Consider the following 18,749-nt stretch of genomic DNA (forward strand, 5'->3'; position numbering starts at 1 on the left):
ATTTTTATCTTAGGTATTAAGTTGCTCATTTTTTGCTTTAAAATAGTCTTTTTATTTTGCAAAGCTATATCATTGTGTTTCATTCAATTTAAAATATGTTATGGAAAGGATCATATGAGATAATTTAAAATAATATAACATATAAAATTAATGATATTAGTTGTCAATTAATCTAATAATATGGTGAACATTTTGATTAGATTAATTGGAGGGACCATAGCCTAATATATATTTTATGAAATATTCTAATATAGTTTAATTGTAGTATATAAAAATAAATTTAAAAATACAGGGGGACCATGGCCTCCAAAGACCCCCCTTCTCCCTTCACCAATAAGTTTAAATCTCGACTTAACAATTTTGATATTTTTGTCAATAGATTCGCCACCATGAATCTTACCAATGAGAACAACACTTGTTCTAACCAATATGCTCTCTAGCAAAATAATTTCTTATTTTCTTTCATCAAATCATCTATGCACGAAAATGAGTCACTTAAGTAATTAATATGTATCCAGAAGTCCTAGCTCAACTGACAAAATGCGGAAATTGTTAGGCCGGATGCCATGATCAGGGTTCGAACCCCGGTACCTCCACTTGTGTGTGTGAGTTTATAATGCCTTTGCCATTTCGTCTATCTACCAAAAAAAAAAAATTAATATGTAGTTTGAATTTCGGCTCTTGTATTCTGCAATGTTCTTCAACTAAGCTATCTTCAAGGAGACAATCATTTTTAGTTTATTATGCATTACAACATGATCAAATTAGTTTATTTTTAAGATTATTATAGACTTCTTAAAATATATTTTTATCGATATTTAAATTTTTTGGTCCCCATGAGTTTAGCTCATTTGGTAAGGGATAATGCACAATATATGCAGAGGCCGATGTTTGAACACCGGACACCCCATTTATTCATCTTTAAGGTGAATTTATCTAGCCACTAGACTACTTGACCCGATTATTTATTTTTTTTATTTTTTTTTTATTTTTCAATGCCTAACCTATCTACGGCAAATCAAACCCGAGGTGAACTAAAGACCATGATATTGCCACATTAACACAGTAGAATCCGTTCTTTCAAATAAAAAACAACACAATATTTCATGCATACAACCCAAATAAATTATCTTAAATAAATGCTGTATAATTTTCCAAATTCTATTCAGCTATATACTGTTTTCCACTCTAAACTCTGCTTGCTTCATGCTCCAAGCATTTAGTTGTGAAATAGCCACACTTTGGCTTCCATTGTTGAATACATAAAGATGTGCATATTTCTCTATAGCCAATAAGGGATAAACTCTATTTGTTATGCAAGCTTTCCCTCCATCTCCAAAACTCTCAATAATGGACCGGTCAATCTGCATATATTAGCACCTCATGTATATAAAACTAGGATTCACATAAACACAAATATGATAAAAAATAAATATACCAGGCTTCTGAGTGAAATTGTTTTGAGATTGGGATCTATGTCAAAGATAGTTGCATATATGAGTTTCTTAAGATCCTGCCTCAATGAAGACCTGTAAAGTGTACACAGCTTAAATTGATGAGCTCTAGTCTCAATGACATACTCAAATTTTCTGCAGTGAAAAAAATGCACTCATGCAGTTTAACGATCTTGATCATTTGATGAAATTTAATCGTTCATGGTTAAGATCAACTATTAGAGATATAATTTAGTTACAAATTAGTTACACTGGTTAGAAGTTAGTTGTTTGCATTGATTATATAAGTCTCGTTGCACCTCTGAATTAATATAATCAATATTCTCATTATCAGTACAATTTAAATTTTACTTCTAGGCCTTTCTCTTATCCATAACTTCCGAGTTCTATCTATAATTGTAATATCGACAATGTGGATGTAGAAAATTTGAATACTTCAAAGAGAGATTCGATGTCATTGAAAAATGAAATGTATGCACTGCAGAATAAGTTTGAAGAGTGTAAAAAAATAACCTGGTCTGGTCACTTATCATCAAACATTTATAATGATCCGCGACTCTATATATCCGGAAAGATATTGTAGTCTTCTCTGTCTGGTCTTTTGATGCTAAGGCTTGCAAACCAAATGGCCCTATCATGCATTTTCTTGATGCATATTGTTCTTTACAGAGTTCTTGAGGATTAGTTTCACTTGGTTCTAGCAGCTCAGCACTTTGTAGATCAGGTAGCCCAAACAAAACTTCCACATCAGCCTTGAAAAGTTAATCACAACAGATTTATCAACAAAATAGGAAAAAAAATCTATGTAACACCAACCATTCAAATCGACGGCTGGCGAGTCTGACATGTGTTAGTATTTGACAATGACATGACAGCGACACATATAGTAAGTTACATTTAATCGTTTATGTTTACAAGTGTTTACAAGTGTTAATATAAGTGTCATGTCCCGTGTTCGTGCTTCATAGGAAAAAACACAACATGCATTAGTTTAATTACGTACCTGTGATGCAGTGATACCTTTTACTTCAAGAGTTGATCCACTTTGGAGTGTTTCTCCAGTGATATTGATTTGATTGCCACCAAGTTTTTCTAACTCTTCAATTGGCCACTGCATTAATCTCTCCCCACTTTCATCAAGCCAAAACTTCCTTGGAATAGTCTACATTGTAGAGAAATAATAACCATTCATCAAATCTTGTAACTATTAACTAGAGCATTCTATAATATAATTGTATGACGGATAGTGCAAGGTTTTAAATTACAGTTGCAGCAACATGCCAATTCTTAATATTGCAAATAGTTGAAGTCAAATGCGGTTGACGCAACATCAACTGCAGTCACTTATGTTTGTTTAGACACAAACAACCCTGGTATTGCAGTCCAGAATGAGATCACAGACCTTTTTTAAGTCCTTGGTATTGCGGTCTAGATCGAAATTGCAAACCTTAAGCAAATTATAACAAAAATAAAAATCTTATCACAAAACTAAAATAAAATACCTGTAAACCAGCCCATCCTTTATCAATCTCATCTTGTTCAGAGTCATTTTCCTCCACCCATCCCCATAATATTCTCCTATTCTTAGCATAGTCAAAAAATGACTTTGAAGCATAAAAAAGGCCATAGTCAAATCTTAAGTCTTTGCAAGTTCCTGTATAATTTACATCAGGAATAAATTTTTCCTGATCAGAATCAGATACATAGTTTCCAATAAAGTAGAAGTCAAGATGTCTACGGAAATAGCTTATTTTAAGACATGTCTAACACTTGAATTTTCCATAGTTGTATCCACCCCATTTGTACTATTGATATACACAGTAAAAAAATCCGGACATTCACAAACTCCGGTATCATCTGTTGCAAAGAAAGGTATAGGATCCACTATCCACTTAACAAAATCCTCACTTTTGTAAAGAATAATTTTTCCTTCATCTCCATTTTGAGCACCAATAATTACCCTCCATTTTCCATCCTTTCCTTGCCATGCAGTTGAAGGATCTCGGAATTCACCGACTTCAACTCCACTAGGTGGAGTCATCAAAGGATTTTGAGGATGTTTTTCCCATTCCCTTAAGTAAGGATCAGACAGATTCTTTGGCATGGCTAAATTTTGAACTTGGTGTCTATTTTGATCAATTCCTGTATACAACATAGCAGGTTTTTCACCTGGGAGTATAGTGGCTGAACCTGACCAACAACTGTTTATGTCACCAGGTATAGTTGGTACAATAGCATCATTTAGATGAGTCCAATTTATGAGATCATTTGATATAGAATGACCCCATACCATTTTCTCATGACCAAATGTTGCTGCAGCAGGGTTATATGTGAATGATACGGCACTTTTGTAGCAAGACACATGTCCATGGTGCATGAAAGAAAAGTTGCACTTCTCATGTAATGCATGGTGGCAAAGTGGATGGTTGCATGCATTGACATGTTGCAAGATGCATGAGATGCAAGTGACAAGTTGCACTCTTGGAGTTTGCATGGAAGACAAGTGGCTTGTTGCATGTAAGGAATTAAGGCTTACCTCTCCTATAAATAGCAAGTTCATTTGCACAATCCCATCACATCAAGTAGTAACACAACAACAAGAATTAGAGCTTGTTGAGAGTGAGAGGAAAAATATAGAGAGGAAATATAGTTTCTCCTAGTGTTAGTATTGTCCTATTTCAAGAGAGAGGGTAATTTGTCTCTCCTTGTATTTAGAGAGAAGTCTTGTAATTATCTTCCACTTAGTGAAAGTTCTCTACTCTTGCCCCGTGGTTTTTTCCCTTTATTTGTTGAGGGATTTCCACGTAAATTTTGTGTGTTCAGTTCCTCTTTTCTCGTCACTTATTTTAGTTGCGTGATAATATTTTGTTACTCAAGTACCTAACATTATATTGGTAGAATAAATGGTAAACTCCTTTATAGTACATTGGTCCTGTCACAGCCAAAAAAGATAGGGAATGAGGATTGACATGGATCAAAACATATTTGAATATGGACCCACTTGCAAATATCAAAACATATTTATAATGAATCGTATAGGCAAATGCATAAACTATTTGAATATAGACCCACTTGCAAAAAACAATATGTTTTATCAAAGACTTGACATGGATATCTTTATAATATTCAACACGCCAAAGATAGGCTCAAAAGGGGAAGTGTTTATATAAGTAATGTTTACATCAAATAATAATAATAATGATAATAATTATATAGAGTAATGTATATCTTGATGACATGAAAATGATTTCTAAGTGAGAATTCACTTAGATAGGGTCATATTATCAACTCAGTTCACACATAAACATCACACTCATCACATTATCTATTTATATACAATGGTGATCTATAGTAAGCTACGGTACATCTACTACCATCTAATTGCGATAACTAACTGTATTAAGCAATAGCTTGCAATGCAAGTAAACTAGTTAGTTAGCTAGTTTTGACTGCATTTTCTTCATGATGCAATAGGAATATTGTTATCCACTTTTTCATTAGTGTCTGCATAATGAAATTAACAACAACGTTATCCATTTTAACAATTTTTTAAATGATTAAAGAAAATAATGTGTTATATACATTTTTGGGAACAAACTAATGACGACGAGGATGATCTTGTGATGTCAAAGTAACCAATGTTATACATCAATCCATTAATCCTATAAAAAGGTCAATATTAAAGTCCAACTTATCTAAGCATAATGTTGCGAATTCGATGAAAAACTCACACCAATAACAAACTTGATGTGCGGAGCAAGAGATAATCAAGCAACCAAAACAAAGTGTATGGAACAATTATAAACACAAGCCAAAAATAGAAAACAACGAGAGAGAAAAGAACAGAGAACACAAAAGAATTTGTTGACATAGTTCAGTCCAAATTGACCTAGTCTGGGGGAGAGAGCAGCCCTCCGTTCCACTATAATGATGAGTAACTTTACAAAAGAGAAAGATATCAATGGGTTACAAGAATAAGTTTCTCGCCTAATTCTACCCAAAGTCCAGCCTCTTCCTGTAACCAAGAGACTCAATCCTAATAGTGTTTCCCAAGGTAAATCAACCCTCAAACCCTAGTGTTTGTTCCAAAGAGACAAACTCTATACAAACCCTAGTTTTGTTGTTGCCATTCTAAATCCTTGTTTCAGCCCCCTCTATCTCTCAAGGTTTACTCTGAAAGAATATTTGCATCAAAATATAATATTCCCTTTCAAAATATATTTGCATCAAATCGTTCTTCATACGGTACAAAAATATATTTATTTGTCCATAAATATATGTTCAACACAAAATATATTTGAAACAAATCTTTTATATTTTTAGCAACAATATTCTCCATCCATCAAATTTTGAGTCATACTACAACACATAAACTAATAAATAAGCCCCTAACTTAGCGAATCTCCAAGAGACTGCTCCTTGCACTCTTCATGCGATTCATCTGTATAAACATAAAAAATTCAACACATAAGGGTTCAGTACATGTACATGTATGTGGTGTATATATAATAGAAATAGATGATAACATAGAATCGATTAAAGCATAGCACAATACAATTCAAGCACATATCTCATGGAATATATCAAAATATACACCAAACAAGACTGCCAATTGCACTTGGTTGGCAGAAAGAGAAACACCACACTTCCAAACAAGCAAAAACTAGAAAATAGTTCATAAACCAATACAGTTCCAAAACCAAATCTTCTACGCCTCAACAAAAAGTCTCATTGCTGCATATTGAGGTCCCATGAATCATGTAGCTCCAATTCTGATAAGTATATTACTAATAAATTTAGATAAGGTTCCAACTGCCTTGTCATAATTCATACACAGCAAGACACCATAGATAGTAAAAGACCAATTTAAAGGTAGTTGCAATATTATGCATGAGTAGAGCCATGTTGGTATGAGATAACAAATAAGCTATGAGTTTGACTAGCTAAAATATTTCTTGTCAAAAAACCACCTCGGACCCCCACTGATCAAATTCTGCCATGATATGAAATACTCCCTCACTCTATATATGCAATCCACGCCGATTTCAATTATTCTCCAGGACTCCACAACAGTTAAAACTGCTAGTATTGAAAACTCAGCTACCTTGCAAATAAAATACGCCCACACACTAGAAATCTGTAGTTATGCAGAGAAATTGAGCAGAGAAAACAGAACGAACTACAATCGCAAAATGAAAAGCTAGCTACTTCCAATTCTCACGAATCACATTCATTGAAGTTTGAGAACTATTGGCTCAAAGTCACACCCTCCATAAAGAGAAATAATCCAATAGTCAGAGCACAAATATTCCCAATCGTTTCTGCACTCTGCTGAGAAAGACATCAACATGCTGCGCCAAAATACAAGACCGCAAAATAGCATAGTTATACACACCAAAACTTTATAGCGACCTTTGAATTACACTCCACACAGATAACACCAAGATGCATTTCCAATTTCTTGTATATCCCTTGTTGCTAATTCCACAAATCTGGAAGCAACATATGTTGCAATGGTTTAGATAGCCACACCATCAGACCCTTCCGATTCAAATTTTACTGCTACTAACCAATTAGTTCCTCACATCAGTCCACTTCCACAACACCTTCTAGCTAATAACAACTTGACACTTTGATAATATTACCACACGCCTTTCGATAGTTCATAAACCAATACAAATTCATGGCTTATCCACAGACCGCTCATTTACAAGCTTTCTACCATTTGTTACAATACCTGAAAGGTCCCGGTCAAGGCATTCCTTTTCCATCTTTCTAATCTCTCAAAGTTACCGCCTATGTAGACGTGGATTGGGGCAGCTGCCAAGTTTCTAAAAAATACACAACCGATTATGGCATATTTCTTGGTGACTCCTTGATAGATTGGAAATTGAAGAAGCAAGCTATTGTTGCTCGCTCTTTAGCAGAGGCTGAATACATTGCCATTTCTGCCTTCACATCTGAGTTATTGTGGCGGCATAGACAATTATTCAGAGCTTTTGTTGTTATTGTTGATTTAAGTATGGTTACTAAAAATTGAGTTATTTTTTATACAGGGCCATTTCTAATTTTATTACCAAATAAAATAAAGATGAGGGAATGAGGAGCAAGTAATGTAGCTACCTACCTGGATGGTAACTTCATCTTCTTCGGCTTCAGACAGGAAGCATCTCCACCTCATTCACCGGTTGAGGTGCCACTGGCTGTGAACTTTCACGACAACATCCAATGAAGATTTCGTAGAACAACCAGAAGCACAAGACAATTATAACTGCCACAACACCCGCAAGGAAAAAATGCAGAAAACGGGGTGTTGGAGTAGTCGAATACGTGTCATGTATTCCATATTCATCCATCGGTTTGAAGAGAAAGAGTTTTTGCCATAAAAAGGAATGATGCTCAAATATATTGCACTCGCAGCAGTAGTACTATATTAGTACCAAAAAGGAAGAAAGAGTTTTTCTATATTGTGACCTCTAAAATTGCATAATAGAAAAACTGTCAAATATGAGATAGGATCTTTTGATACCAGGTGTCACTGGATTCGTTGACACCAAATCTTAACCTTTCATTTCATTTTAATCAATGACTTATAATTACTCACTAAAAACCTACGGTGATCTCTAACTCTTTCATTGTGATTTAATCTGCTCTAGTATTGTTTTTTTATGGTAAACAAATCTTGCTCATAATTATATTCAATACTGGGAAAGAGAGGTCAATGGAAACAGATCTCTTTCTTTATTTCAATCACACAAATCCTATATCATGACAATCGAGTTTTTTTTTTTTTTTTTTAACGATTTGTAATGGATGTTCATAATGATTTAGCATAATGAAAGCATATCTTCCTGGTAATCGAAAACTTGCTACCAATTTTTTTTGGTAGTGAAAAACTTACTACCAATTAAATTTATTTTACCAAAATCATAAAATAGATTTTATATCAAAAATTCATACGAAATAGCTTTTATTTTTATTCAATCATGGTTTCACGGCCAACGTAAATTCCACCAATCGAAGCTAACTCATCAACACGCAAACATTAAAATCATTTCTTCTTCGAGAAAAATGATTTACCAACTATTCAATTCATTCTAAATGATAATATCTTTATGAAGAATTTGTAATTTGCAGACAAGAGAATACGGAGGATAATGTTTCTAATTTGGGTTTTGTAATCATTAAAAACAATAATAGTGTGTGATTGAAAGAAATGATACACAATAAATAAAAATGTGGCACTATAATTAACCTTTGATTTAATAAAATAAACGGCCGAGATTTTGTGTCAACGAATCCGTTCACAACGGATCCTAACTCGTCAAATATATGCTTTAAATTGTTTGATTATATATATTAATAATGAGATAGGATCCGTTGACAGATGTCAACCGGATTCGTTGACACCAAATCTTAACCATCTATTTTATTATATCTAAAGGAATTGTTAGTTAAATCAGCCCACATGAACCTTCTCCTCTCTACTAACCTATCGCCCGCAATCGTTTTATTCTTAATCAACTGTAAAGAAGAAAAGTCTGAACCTAAAGGCAACAATGGAAGCCAAAACAATTCTGAATTTTCACAGATCACTTAAGATGGCACAACCACAACAATTCGGAATTTGTTTATCATCGAGAATCGATTACCAATTCAATTAAATTCAAAGGATTTCCATTTTATCAAAACCATAAAATTGATTATATATATATCCATAGATCATGCACCAAACCGATAACATCTTAGAAAGTCAATTCTTAAACCTAAAACTCCACCGGTAGAAACAAACCTTCCAATTGAGATCAGTTTTATATATTTGAAATAAACAAGACATGTTTTCATGAGTTACGAGAAGAATTAACTAAGATGGAATGGATATACAGAAAAGAATAATGTTAGGTGGGTGTGACGAGAAGTGATGATTTTAGCAGATGAAATGAAGAGAGTATCATGATACCATGTTTTCAATTTATGTTTATTCGGTGAACCAAAAATCTGTGCCATTGGATTGAATAAAATTGATGGTTAAGATTTGGTGTCAACGAATATGTTGACACCTGATGCCAACGGATCCTAACTCATTAATAATATAAAGTCACAAGAATATCCATGTCTTCGAATTTGTAGTCAAAGCCGTGTAAGGTCTAAAAATAGATCCACAACAATTATGTAACTTCCCTTCAAAAAAAAAAAAAACAATTATGTAACTATTGTAATTTGGCTTATGTTAATTATCATTTTTTTAAGAAAATGCTAAATGAAATAAAAACATTTTACTAATTACCGTTAACACATATGATTGACTCTTCACTTGTGTATGTTTTACTTTCCGCTCTCCTAATCTAAATCAATCTTTTATTTTAAAATTTAAAGATAAGCTTTTTCGTCATGTAAAAATATGTTTATCTCTCTCATAAATATGAACAACAAATAGACCAAAGTCGAACTCAATAATTATGTGTTACTTATCAATTATTGAATGAATGTTGACTTATCAATCCAAAATTAACACAATAAATTTATCTGTTGAACAAAAAAAATAAAAAAATAACGCAAACTATTTCCAGCATACAGCAAATACAAATTATCCTTATCTTAAAAAATAAATGTTGTAAGATTTTCCAAATTATTTTTAGCTATATTATGCTTTCTGTGCCAAACTGTGCTTGCTTCATGCTCCAAGCATTCAGTTGTGAGATAACCACACTTTGGCTTCCATCATTGAATACAAAAAGATGTGCATCTTTATCTGTAGCAAATAAGGGATAAGCTCTACTTGTTATGCAAGCTCTCCCTCCATCTCCAAAACTCTCTATAATGGACCGGTCAATCTGCATATACCACCACCTCATATGTATCAAACTAGCATTCATATTATGAAATAACACACATAAACAACTTTATGAAAAAAAACATACCAAGCTTCTAAGTGAAATTGTTTTGAGATTGGGATCAATGTCAAAGATAGTTGCATATGAGGTTTTTTCAACGTCCTCCCGCAATGAAGACCTGTAAATTTTGCAAAACTTAATTTCATGAGCTCTAGTCTTGATCATTTGTTGAGATATAATCGTTCAATGTTTATCTAATGGCCGAGATCTGCTATAAATCAACATTCTCATTATCAAATACAATTTCTGTTTTATTTCCCTTTCTATGCTTTTCTGTTATCCATGTACTTCCATCTAGAATTGTAAAATTTGAATCCCTCAATGAGAGATTCAATGTCATTGAAAATGAAATATATGCACCGTAAAATAAATTCGAATAGTGTAAAATATAACCTGGTCTGGTCACTTATCATCAAGCATTTGAATCCATCGCCGGCTCTATATATTCGGAAAGATATTGTAGTCCTCTCTGTTTGGTCTTTTGATGCTAAAGCTTGCAAACCAAATGGTCCTATCATGCCATTTCTTGATGCATATTGTTCTTTACAGAGTTCTTGAGGATCAACTTCACTTGGTTCTAGCAACTCAGCACTTTGTAGATTGGGTAGCTCAAACAAGACTTCCACATCAGCCTTAAAAGTTAAATTAAATAAGTTAATTACTAAAAATTTATCAACAGAATCTGAGAAAACACACAACATGAATCAGTTTAGTTGTGTACCTGAGATGCAGTGATACCTTTTACTTCAAGAGTTGATCCACTTTGGAGTGTTTCTCCGGTGATATTGATTTGTTTGCCACGAAGTTTTTCTAACTCTTCAATTGGCCATTGCATTAATTGCTTCCCATTCTTATCAAGCCAGAACTTCCTTGGAATTGTCTACATTGTAAATAAACACTAATCATTCATCAAATCTTATAACTATTATCTAGATCAGGTTATAATATATAATTATATAACGGATAGCGCAAGGTTTTAAATTGTAGTTGCAGTCACATGCCGATTCTTAATATTGCAAATAGCTGTAATCAAATGCGATTGATGAAACATCAACTGCAGTCACTTATGTTTGCGTAGACATAAAAAACCTTTATTGGTCTAAATCGAGATCGCAAACATTTTTTTAAACCTTGGCATCACAGTCTAGATCAAGACCGCAGACCTTTTTTTAAATCTTGGTATTCCGGTCTAGATGAGATCGCGTACCTTTTTTAATCTTTAGTATCGCGAACCAAATCAAGATTGCATACCTTTTTAAAAATGTTGGTAAATCCTTAAAGCAAATTATAACAAATTGAAATCCTATCATGAACCTAAAATAAAATACCTGAAGACCAGCCCATCCTTTTTGAATGTCATCTTCACTAGTGTCGGACTCTTCCGCCCATGCCCATAATATTCTCCTGTTCTTAGCATGGTCAAAAAATGACTTTGAAGCATAAACCTTTCCATAGTCAAATCTCAATTCCTTCCAAGTTCCAGTATATTTTACATCAGGAACAAACTCTTCCTTATCAGATACATATTTTCCAATAAAGTAATAGTCATGACGTCTACGTAGATAGCTTATCTTCAAGACATGTCTAACACTTGAATTTTCCATAGTTGTATCAACTCCATTTGTGTTATTGATATACACAGGAAAAAAATCTGGACATTCACAAACTCCGGTATCATCTGTTGCAAAGAAAGGTATAGGATCCACTATCCACTTAACAAAATCCTCACTTTTGTAAAGAATAATTTTTCCTTCATCTCCATTTTGAGCACCAATAATTACCCTCCATTTTCCATCCTTTCCTTGCCATGCAGTTGAAGGATCTCGGAATTCACCGACTTCAACTCCACTAGGTGGAGTCATCAAAGGATTTTGAGGATGTTTTTCCCATTCCCTTAAGTAAGGATCAGACAGATTCTTTGGCATGGCTAAATTTTGAACTTGGTGTCTATTTTGATCAATTCCTGTATACAACATAGCAGGTTTTTCACCTGGGAGTATAGTGGCTGAACCTGACCAACAACTGTTTATGTCACCAGGTATAGTTGGTACAATAGCATCATTTAGATGAGTCCAATTTATGAGATCATTTGATATAGAATGACCCCATACCATTTTCTCATGACCAAATGTTGCTGCATCAGGGTTATATTGGTAGAATAAATGGTAAACACCTTTATAGTACATTGGTCCTGTCACATCCAAATAAATACTTATCATTAGATAATCACTTTTGAATATGGTTTCATTGATGTGGTATAGGCCATTTCCAAACTATTTTAGATGTCTCGGCTCAACGACTTAAGTTATGCCTGGGGACTACGAAGAAGTTAAACGAAAGAGATTCTTAAAATATTAGATTGAGAAGATAATTTCAACTTATACAACTAGTAGTTATATGAATCCTATTATAATTTGATCAAATTTCATAGGAAACAGATGAAGTAAATAATAAATAATAAAATAAATAAATAGCTAAGAGTATGAAGCATACCATTAGGATCTGCATGATGAAGATGATGGTTTTCAATTTTAGTCAGCAAAACATGTCAAATGATACATAAAAGAGTTAGATATAACATTTACACATGTGCAAAAAGTAAATGGAAAATGGTGCTTTAGATGATACTCTACCATTCATCCAATTTTTTAGGGGCTGAAAGTGGTACCAAGTTCTGTATGGCTGTTCAGAATTGATATTGTTTGGGGATGCATCCTCTCTAATGTTCTCCATGATGATAGAGCCAAGATTATTGGAAAGTCAACAAGAACTAGATTGCAAATATGGTTTGGTTTGATCAAGGACTGATACATTGCAATAATGCACTCAATTTATAATCAATCATATAGGCAAATGCATAAACTATTAGAATATATTTTTATCAATGACTTGACTTGACTTGCATAATTCTTGTAATGTAACATGGATATCTCTATAATATTCAACAAGTAAAAAATAGTTATTTTTTTCATATCAAAAGATAGGTTAATAAGGAGAGGTGTTTATATTTTAATGGAAAATATAATAATCCTATTATTAATTACATTGGTTGGGGACCTTCCTAGACAAATAATTTATTGTTGATTTCATCACAAAGGCTTATAGTTTTCCAATTTCAATATTTAAATATTAATAGTGAAAGAAAATTGAAGTCTTATTAGTATACATTATTCTTTGAAAGTCTTGGTCGTTTTCTTAACATTTATCTTTTGGTTGTTTCCTGGAACTTGCAAACACGAGCAGGGTGTTTTGGATCCACATGAGAAAAGATTGCAAAAAATAATCAAATAAAAACGACTATTTTTTCCCTCTTTTTCCTCCTTAACTGATTTTGTTTTGGATCAAAAAAAAAACTCCTCATTTTATTTCAGCTATAATGACCTTTGATTTAAAAAACTAGTTACTTTAAATTTTCTGAGTCTTTTTTTTTTTGTCTTCCTCAAAATTAAACTTTTTTTTTAATGAAAATCAGTATGTTAATTGTTATGTTAGTATTTTTTTTTTTTTTTGAAGAATGTTATGTTAGTATTTTATTTCTTATTAGAGAATTTGAATCATGAACTTTTAACTACTCAACTTCTTTAATCCCTTAGATCAAATTAGTTGAAAATCGAAGTTAATTAAATTATTACGCCCCTACCTTCGATTGAGATTAATCATCAGTGAACGTCTTGGATATAAATTTAATCTTCTTTTTCATTTTGTTTGAGTCTTTCCCATTTTTAAATTTACGATTTTAGTTTAGGTTTTCAAAATGTCTAGCATTTCCTCCACTATACATTTGGGATTGAATTTTGATAATGTTACTAGTGAGAAATTCATGTTGAAAATGAATGGATGACATAAAAATTAGTGATTAAGTAAGAAACCATCTAAACTACAAGTCACTCTTATTTAAACTCCCCTTCATCATCGATGTCAATATACAAGTCACTCTCATTTTTTTTACTTAACTAAGATTTTATACTATGTCTAACATTAACATGATAGTGTCTTTTGTAAAGACCCTCCCTTATTATCATCATTACTATGAAGGTCATCAATACGATAGATCCACCACCATGAACCTTCCCAAAGTTCTTTTCATCTTCTCGATCAGAATAACACACATTCTTTAGCCAATACACACTATGCAAAAGAGATGGATGAAAAATGACAAAAGAGGATTTTGGTATTGCCTCGCGTCCTAGTGACAAAAGAGGATTTTGTTGTATTTATCCTCTATTATCTTTATCTTGTTGTTCTTACTTTGATTGCTAGATTAAATCTAGATCTAAACATTTTTGCTTTAACTGTTTGGTTGTTGGATCTCATTGTTACTTGGTTCACATCTTTGTTCTTGTTGGTATTCATAAAGAGTCTGAATTCACAACATAATGTTTTGTTTTTTCTTTTTCAAATACATGTGTCCAAAAATAAGCCCTTTTTAGTTTTGGAAGATGATTTTTGTGCATTCATACTCCAATTCAACATCTAATGATAAAGAAATAGAGAGGATAATGTGATATGTTAGTTATGAGATAGGAAGAAATAGATGTAGAAAAAATGAGATGTTGAATGATAGTTGTAAATTATGGATGTCCAAATATAAGTGCTCTTTAGTTTATTTATAAGAAATAGTTGTAAATTATGGATGTCCAATGAAAGTTTACATATTTATTTCTTTAACAAACCAAAAAAACAATACACAAGAAAATAACATAAATTATTTCCAGCAAACAGCACACAAATTATTTCCTGCATACAACACATACAAATTATCTTAAATAAATGTTGTAAGATTTTCCAGATTCTTTTTAGCCATAATATGTTTGTTCATTCTCAAACTCTGCTTGATTCATGCTCCAAGCATTTAGTTCTGAGATAACCACACTCTGACTTCCATCATTGAATACAAAAAGATGTGCATCTTTCTCTATAGCCAATAAGGGATAAACTCTACTTGTTATCACAACTTTCCCTCCATCTCCAAAACTCTCAATAATCGACCGGTCAATCTGCATTTTAAGACCTCATATATATCAAACTTGCAAGCATATGATAAAGAAAAAATGAACACCAATTATGATGACATAAACATACCAAGCTTCTTAGTGAAATCGTCTTGACATTGGGATCAATGTCAAATATAGTTGCATATATTGGTTTTTCAAGGCCCTCCCTTAATGAAGACGAAGACCTGTAAAATGTACAACATAATTTCATGAGATCTAGTCTTTAATCACATACTCATTTTCATTGAAAAATGAAATGTATGCATTGCAGAATATGTTTGAAGAGTACAGTAAAAACAATTACCTGGTCTGGTCACTTATCATCAAGCATTTATATTCATCGCTGACTCTATATATTCGGAAAGATATTGTAGTTCTCTCTGTCTGGTCTTCTGATGCTAAAGCTTGCAAACCAAATGGCCCTATCATGCCTTTTATTGATGCATATTGTTCTTTACAGAGTTCTTGAGGATCAACTTCACTTGGTTCTAGCACCTCAGCACTTTCTAGATCAGGTAGCTCAAACAAGACTTCCACATCAGCCTTGAAAAGTTAAATTAGAAATTAATCACAGCAGATTTATCAACAAAAACTTAAATACCTATATGTCACCGACAATTTAGATTGATGGCATGTCTGATGTCCGACATGTAATAGTGTTTGACACGACAGACACATATTGTTACACTCAATTACTTTATATTTTCTTAAATTTTTATCAGTTTCTACTTAGTGTCATGTCTTGTGTCTGTACTTCGTAGGAGAAAACTCATAGCATGCATCGATTTAATTACGTACCTGAGATGCAGTGATACCTATTACTTCAAGAGTTGATCCACTTAGGAGTGTCTCTCTAGTGATATTGATTTGATTGTAACGTAGTTGTTCTAACTCTTCGATTGGCCACTGCAGTAATCGCTTCCCACTTTCATCAAGCCAAAACTTCCTTGGAATTGTCTACATTGTAGAGAAACTCTAATCATTCATCAAATCTTGTAACTATTATCTAGATCATGTTATAATATAGTTGTATAAGTATAACGCATAACGAAGCTAGAATAGGATACCTGTAGACCAGCCCATCCTCTTTCAATGCCATCTTCTTTGGTGTCAGACTCTAATACCCATGCCCATAATATTCTCCTGTTCTTAGCATAGTCAAAAAATGACTTTGAAGCATAAAAATTACCATAGTCAAATCTCAATTCCTTCCAAGTTCCAGTAAATTTTTCATCAGGAATAAACTTTTCCTGATCAGAATCAGATACATATTTCCCAATGAAGTAGTAATCATGACATCTTAGTAGATAACTTATCTTAAAGACATGTCTAACACTTGAATTTTCCACAGATGTATCCACCCCATTAGTACTATTGATATACACAGGAAAAAAATCCGGACATTCACAAACACCGGTACCATCTGTTGCATAGAATGGATTAGGATCTACAATCCAATTAACAAAATCCTCACTTCTGTAAAGAATAGCTTTTCCTTGTTCGCCATTTCGAGCACCTATCAGTACTCTCCATTTTCCATCTTTTCCTTGCCATGCAGTTGAAGGGTCTCTAAACTCACCTACTTCAACTCCATTAGGTGCAGCCATCAAAGGATTTTGAGGGTGTTTTATCCATTCTATTAACTTAGGGTCTGATAGATCCTTCGGCATAGCTAAGTATTGAACTTGGTGTGTTTTTTCATTGATTAATCCTGTATACAACATATATATAACAGGTTGTTCTCCAGGGACTATTGTGGCTGAGCCTGAGAAGCAACTTGTTTCACCAGCACAAGTTGGTTCAATAGCATGATTCAAATGAGTCCAATTTATGAGATCTTTGGATATTGAATGACCCCATACCATTTTATTCACACCAAAGCTTGCTCCATCAGGGTTATGTTGGTAGAAGAAATGGTAAAATCCTTTATAGTACATTGGTCCTGAAATATTATACTAATCATTAGATCAAATTTCATATGGAACATGACATATATTTAATTTTCCTCTAGTCATATGTATAATGTTGAGGACAAAGAAGTGAATAACTGAAAGTATGAAGCATACCATTAGGATCTGCATGATGAAGGTAATGGTTTTGAATTTTGGTCAAAAAACATGTCAAGTGATACATAAAAAAGAGTTAGATATAAGCATAATCATCAGTAAATTATAAAAGAAAGAATCAATACTACAAAATTTGACACATGTACTAAAAGTAAATGGACTGAGTTCTTTACCATTCATCCAATTTTTTTTGGGCTGAAAGTGGTACCAAGTTCTATATGGTTGTTCAAGATTGATGTTGTTTGGTGGTGCATCCTCTACAATGTTCTCCATGATGATAGAACCAAGATGATTGGAATGCCAACAAGAACCAAATTGCAAATATGATTTGTTTTGACCAAGGATTAATATATGTAATAATGCACTCAATTAGTCTTCCATTTAGTGACAATATCAAAACATATTTATAATGAATCGTATACAAATGCATAAACTATTTGAATATAGACCCACTTGCAAAAAACAATATATTTTATCAATGACTTGACTTTTATAATCCGTGTAATGAAACGTCAAAAAATAAATAAATAAACAAATATCCGTGTTATCGGATAAACTTCCAGGTCCCACCAAAAGTCGAGTTAGTTAATAAATGTATGCACATTTAGGTTTTGTTTGTGAGTTGAGTTTCGAAATAGAGGAGATGACTTGTTTCTTTTTAAATTATTTTTAAATATTTTTTTAGTATGATTGATGTATTAATTATAATTATTTACCATGGTGTTTCAATTTTTTTTAATATCAATATTTTGTTCTTATCAACTGAGCTAAGTTCACGAGGAGATATCATTTATATTTTTAACATAACTCTAAGTATATATAGTAGGTAGTGTATAGTACAAGAAAGAAGGGAAAAGCTAGAGAAGATGCTTGTTATGTTAATTGAAAGTACTATAACACTCCAATTATTATTATTTTTTGGTTAGGAACCTTCCTAAACAAATAATTAAATGTTGATTTCATCAATCTCTTTTGTCAAATAAGATCACTTGGACACGATACTAATCTCAAACTCTTAGTTTTCCATTATTTTATTTTATTTTTTATAATAAGGGGATTGACGTCTTATTAGAATTCGTTGTGAAAACCACACCAATAATAATCTTGATACGTGGAGCAAATTAATACCAAGTAATCAAATCAAGCGGATAGCAAATAATTCAAACAAAAGTAAACAGCAAGAGATAAAGGAAGAAGGAGAACACAAGAATTTGTTTACCCAGTTCGGTCTAATGATGACCTACTCTGGGGGAGAGAGCAGCTCTCTGTTCCACTATAATGATATGAGTTTCTTTACAAAGATATATTGAGTTACAAGAATCAATCTTCAAACCTAATTCT

At 32.7% G+C, this 18,749-nt stretch overlaps 3 protein-coding genes across 3 annotated transcripts; all 3 read right to left on the reverse strand.

Annotated features, from left to right (window-relative positions):
• Positions 1-1,030: 1,030 nt before the first annotated feature.
• On the reverse strand, positions 1,031-4,401 carry LOC11422725 (beta-fructofuranosidase, insoluble isoenzyme CWINV1). Its single transcript, XM_039832404.1, is given in 7 exon segments — positions 1,031-1,364; positions 1,439-1,529; positions 1,968-2,206; positions 2,458-2,616; positions 2,957-3,213; positions 3,216-3,784; positions 4,347-4,401. Coding segments are annotated over 7 exon segments (1,545 nt in total). The 5' UTR covers positions 4,382-4,401; the 3' UTR covers positions 1,031-1,169.
• Positions 4,402-9,901: 5,500 nt separating this feature from the next.
• LOC11422441 (beta-fructofuranosidase, insoluble isoenzyme CWINV3) lies at positions 9,902-13,189 on the reverse strand. Its single transcript, XM_003588930.3, has 7 exons — positions 12,982-13,189; positions 12,842-12,850; positions 11,677-12,539; positions 11,070-11,228; positions 10,742-10,980; positions 10,376-10,466; positions 9,902-10,288 (listed from the first exon to the last, which is right to left on the reverse strand). The coding sequence occupies exons 1-7, from the start codon at positions 13,079-13,081 to the stop codon at positions 10,094-10,096; spliced, it is 1,656 nt and encodes a 551-aa protein (XP_003588978.1). The 5' UTR covers positions 13,082-13,189; the 3' UTR covers positions 9,902-10,093.
• Positions 13,190-14,984: 1,795 nt separating this feature from the next.
• On the reverse strand, positions 14,985-17,792 carry LOC11417860 (beta-fructofuranosidase, insoluble isoenzyme CWINV6). The gene is made up of 7 exons (XM_003588931.3): positions 17,582-17,792; positions 17,409-17,417; positions 16,410-17,284; positions 16,141-16,299; positions 15,647-15,885; positions 15,431-15,527; positions 14,985-15,345 (listed from the first exon to the last, which is right to left on the reverse strand). Exons 1-7 carry the CDS (start codon positions 17,679-17,681, stop codon positions 15,145-15,147), a joined length of 1,680 nt encoding a protein of 559 aa, XP_003588979.2. The 5' UTR covers positions 17,682-17,792; the 3' UTR covers positions 14,985-15,144.
• Between the last annotated feature and the right edge of the window lie 957 nt (positions 17,793-18,749).

Source organism: Medicago truncatula, chromosome 1 (assembly GCF_003473485.1).
Source record: "Medicago truncatula cultivar Jemalong A17 chromosome 1, MtrunA17r5.0-ANR, whole genome shotgun sequence".
Taxonomy (NCBI): domain Eukaryota; kingdom Viridiplantae; phylum Streptophyta; class Magnoliopsida; order Fabales; family Fabaceae; genus Medicago; species Medicago truncatula.

What these genes read in the sequence shown, in the direction of transcription:
- LOC11422441 (XM_003588930.3), bottom strand. Translation starts at nt 13,081, where the DNA reads ATGGAGAACATTAGAGAGGATGCATCCCCAAACAATATCAATTCTGAA. An exon ending in ATGATAAGTGACCAGACCAG is followed by an intron (nt 10,467 to 10,741) that starts GTTATATTTTAC and finishes CAAAATTTACAG; the next exon opens with GTCTTCATTGCGGGAGGACG. An exon ending in CAATTTCACTTAGAAGCTTG is followed by an intron (nt 10,289 to 10,375) that starts GTATGTTTTTTT and finishes TGGTATATGCAG; the next exon opens with ATTGACCGGTCCATTATAGA.
- LOC11417860 (XM_003588931.3), bottom strand. Translation starts at nt 17,681, where the DNA reads ATGGAGAACATTGTAGAGGATGCACCACCAAACAACATCAATCTTGAA. An exon ending in TAGGTATCACTGCATCTCAG is followed by an intron (nt 15,886 to 16,140) that starts GTACGTAATTAA and finishes TAACTTTTCAAG; the next exon opens with GCTGATGTGGAAGTCTTGTT. An exon ending in ATGATAAGTGACCAGACCAG is followed by an intron (nt 15,528 to 15,646) that starts GTAATTGTTTTT and finishes TACATTTTACAG; the next exon opens with GTCTTCGTCTTCATTAAGGG.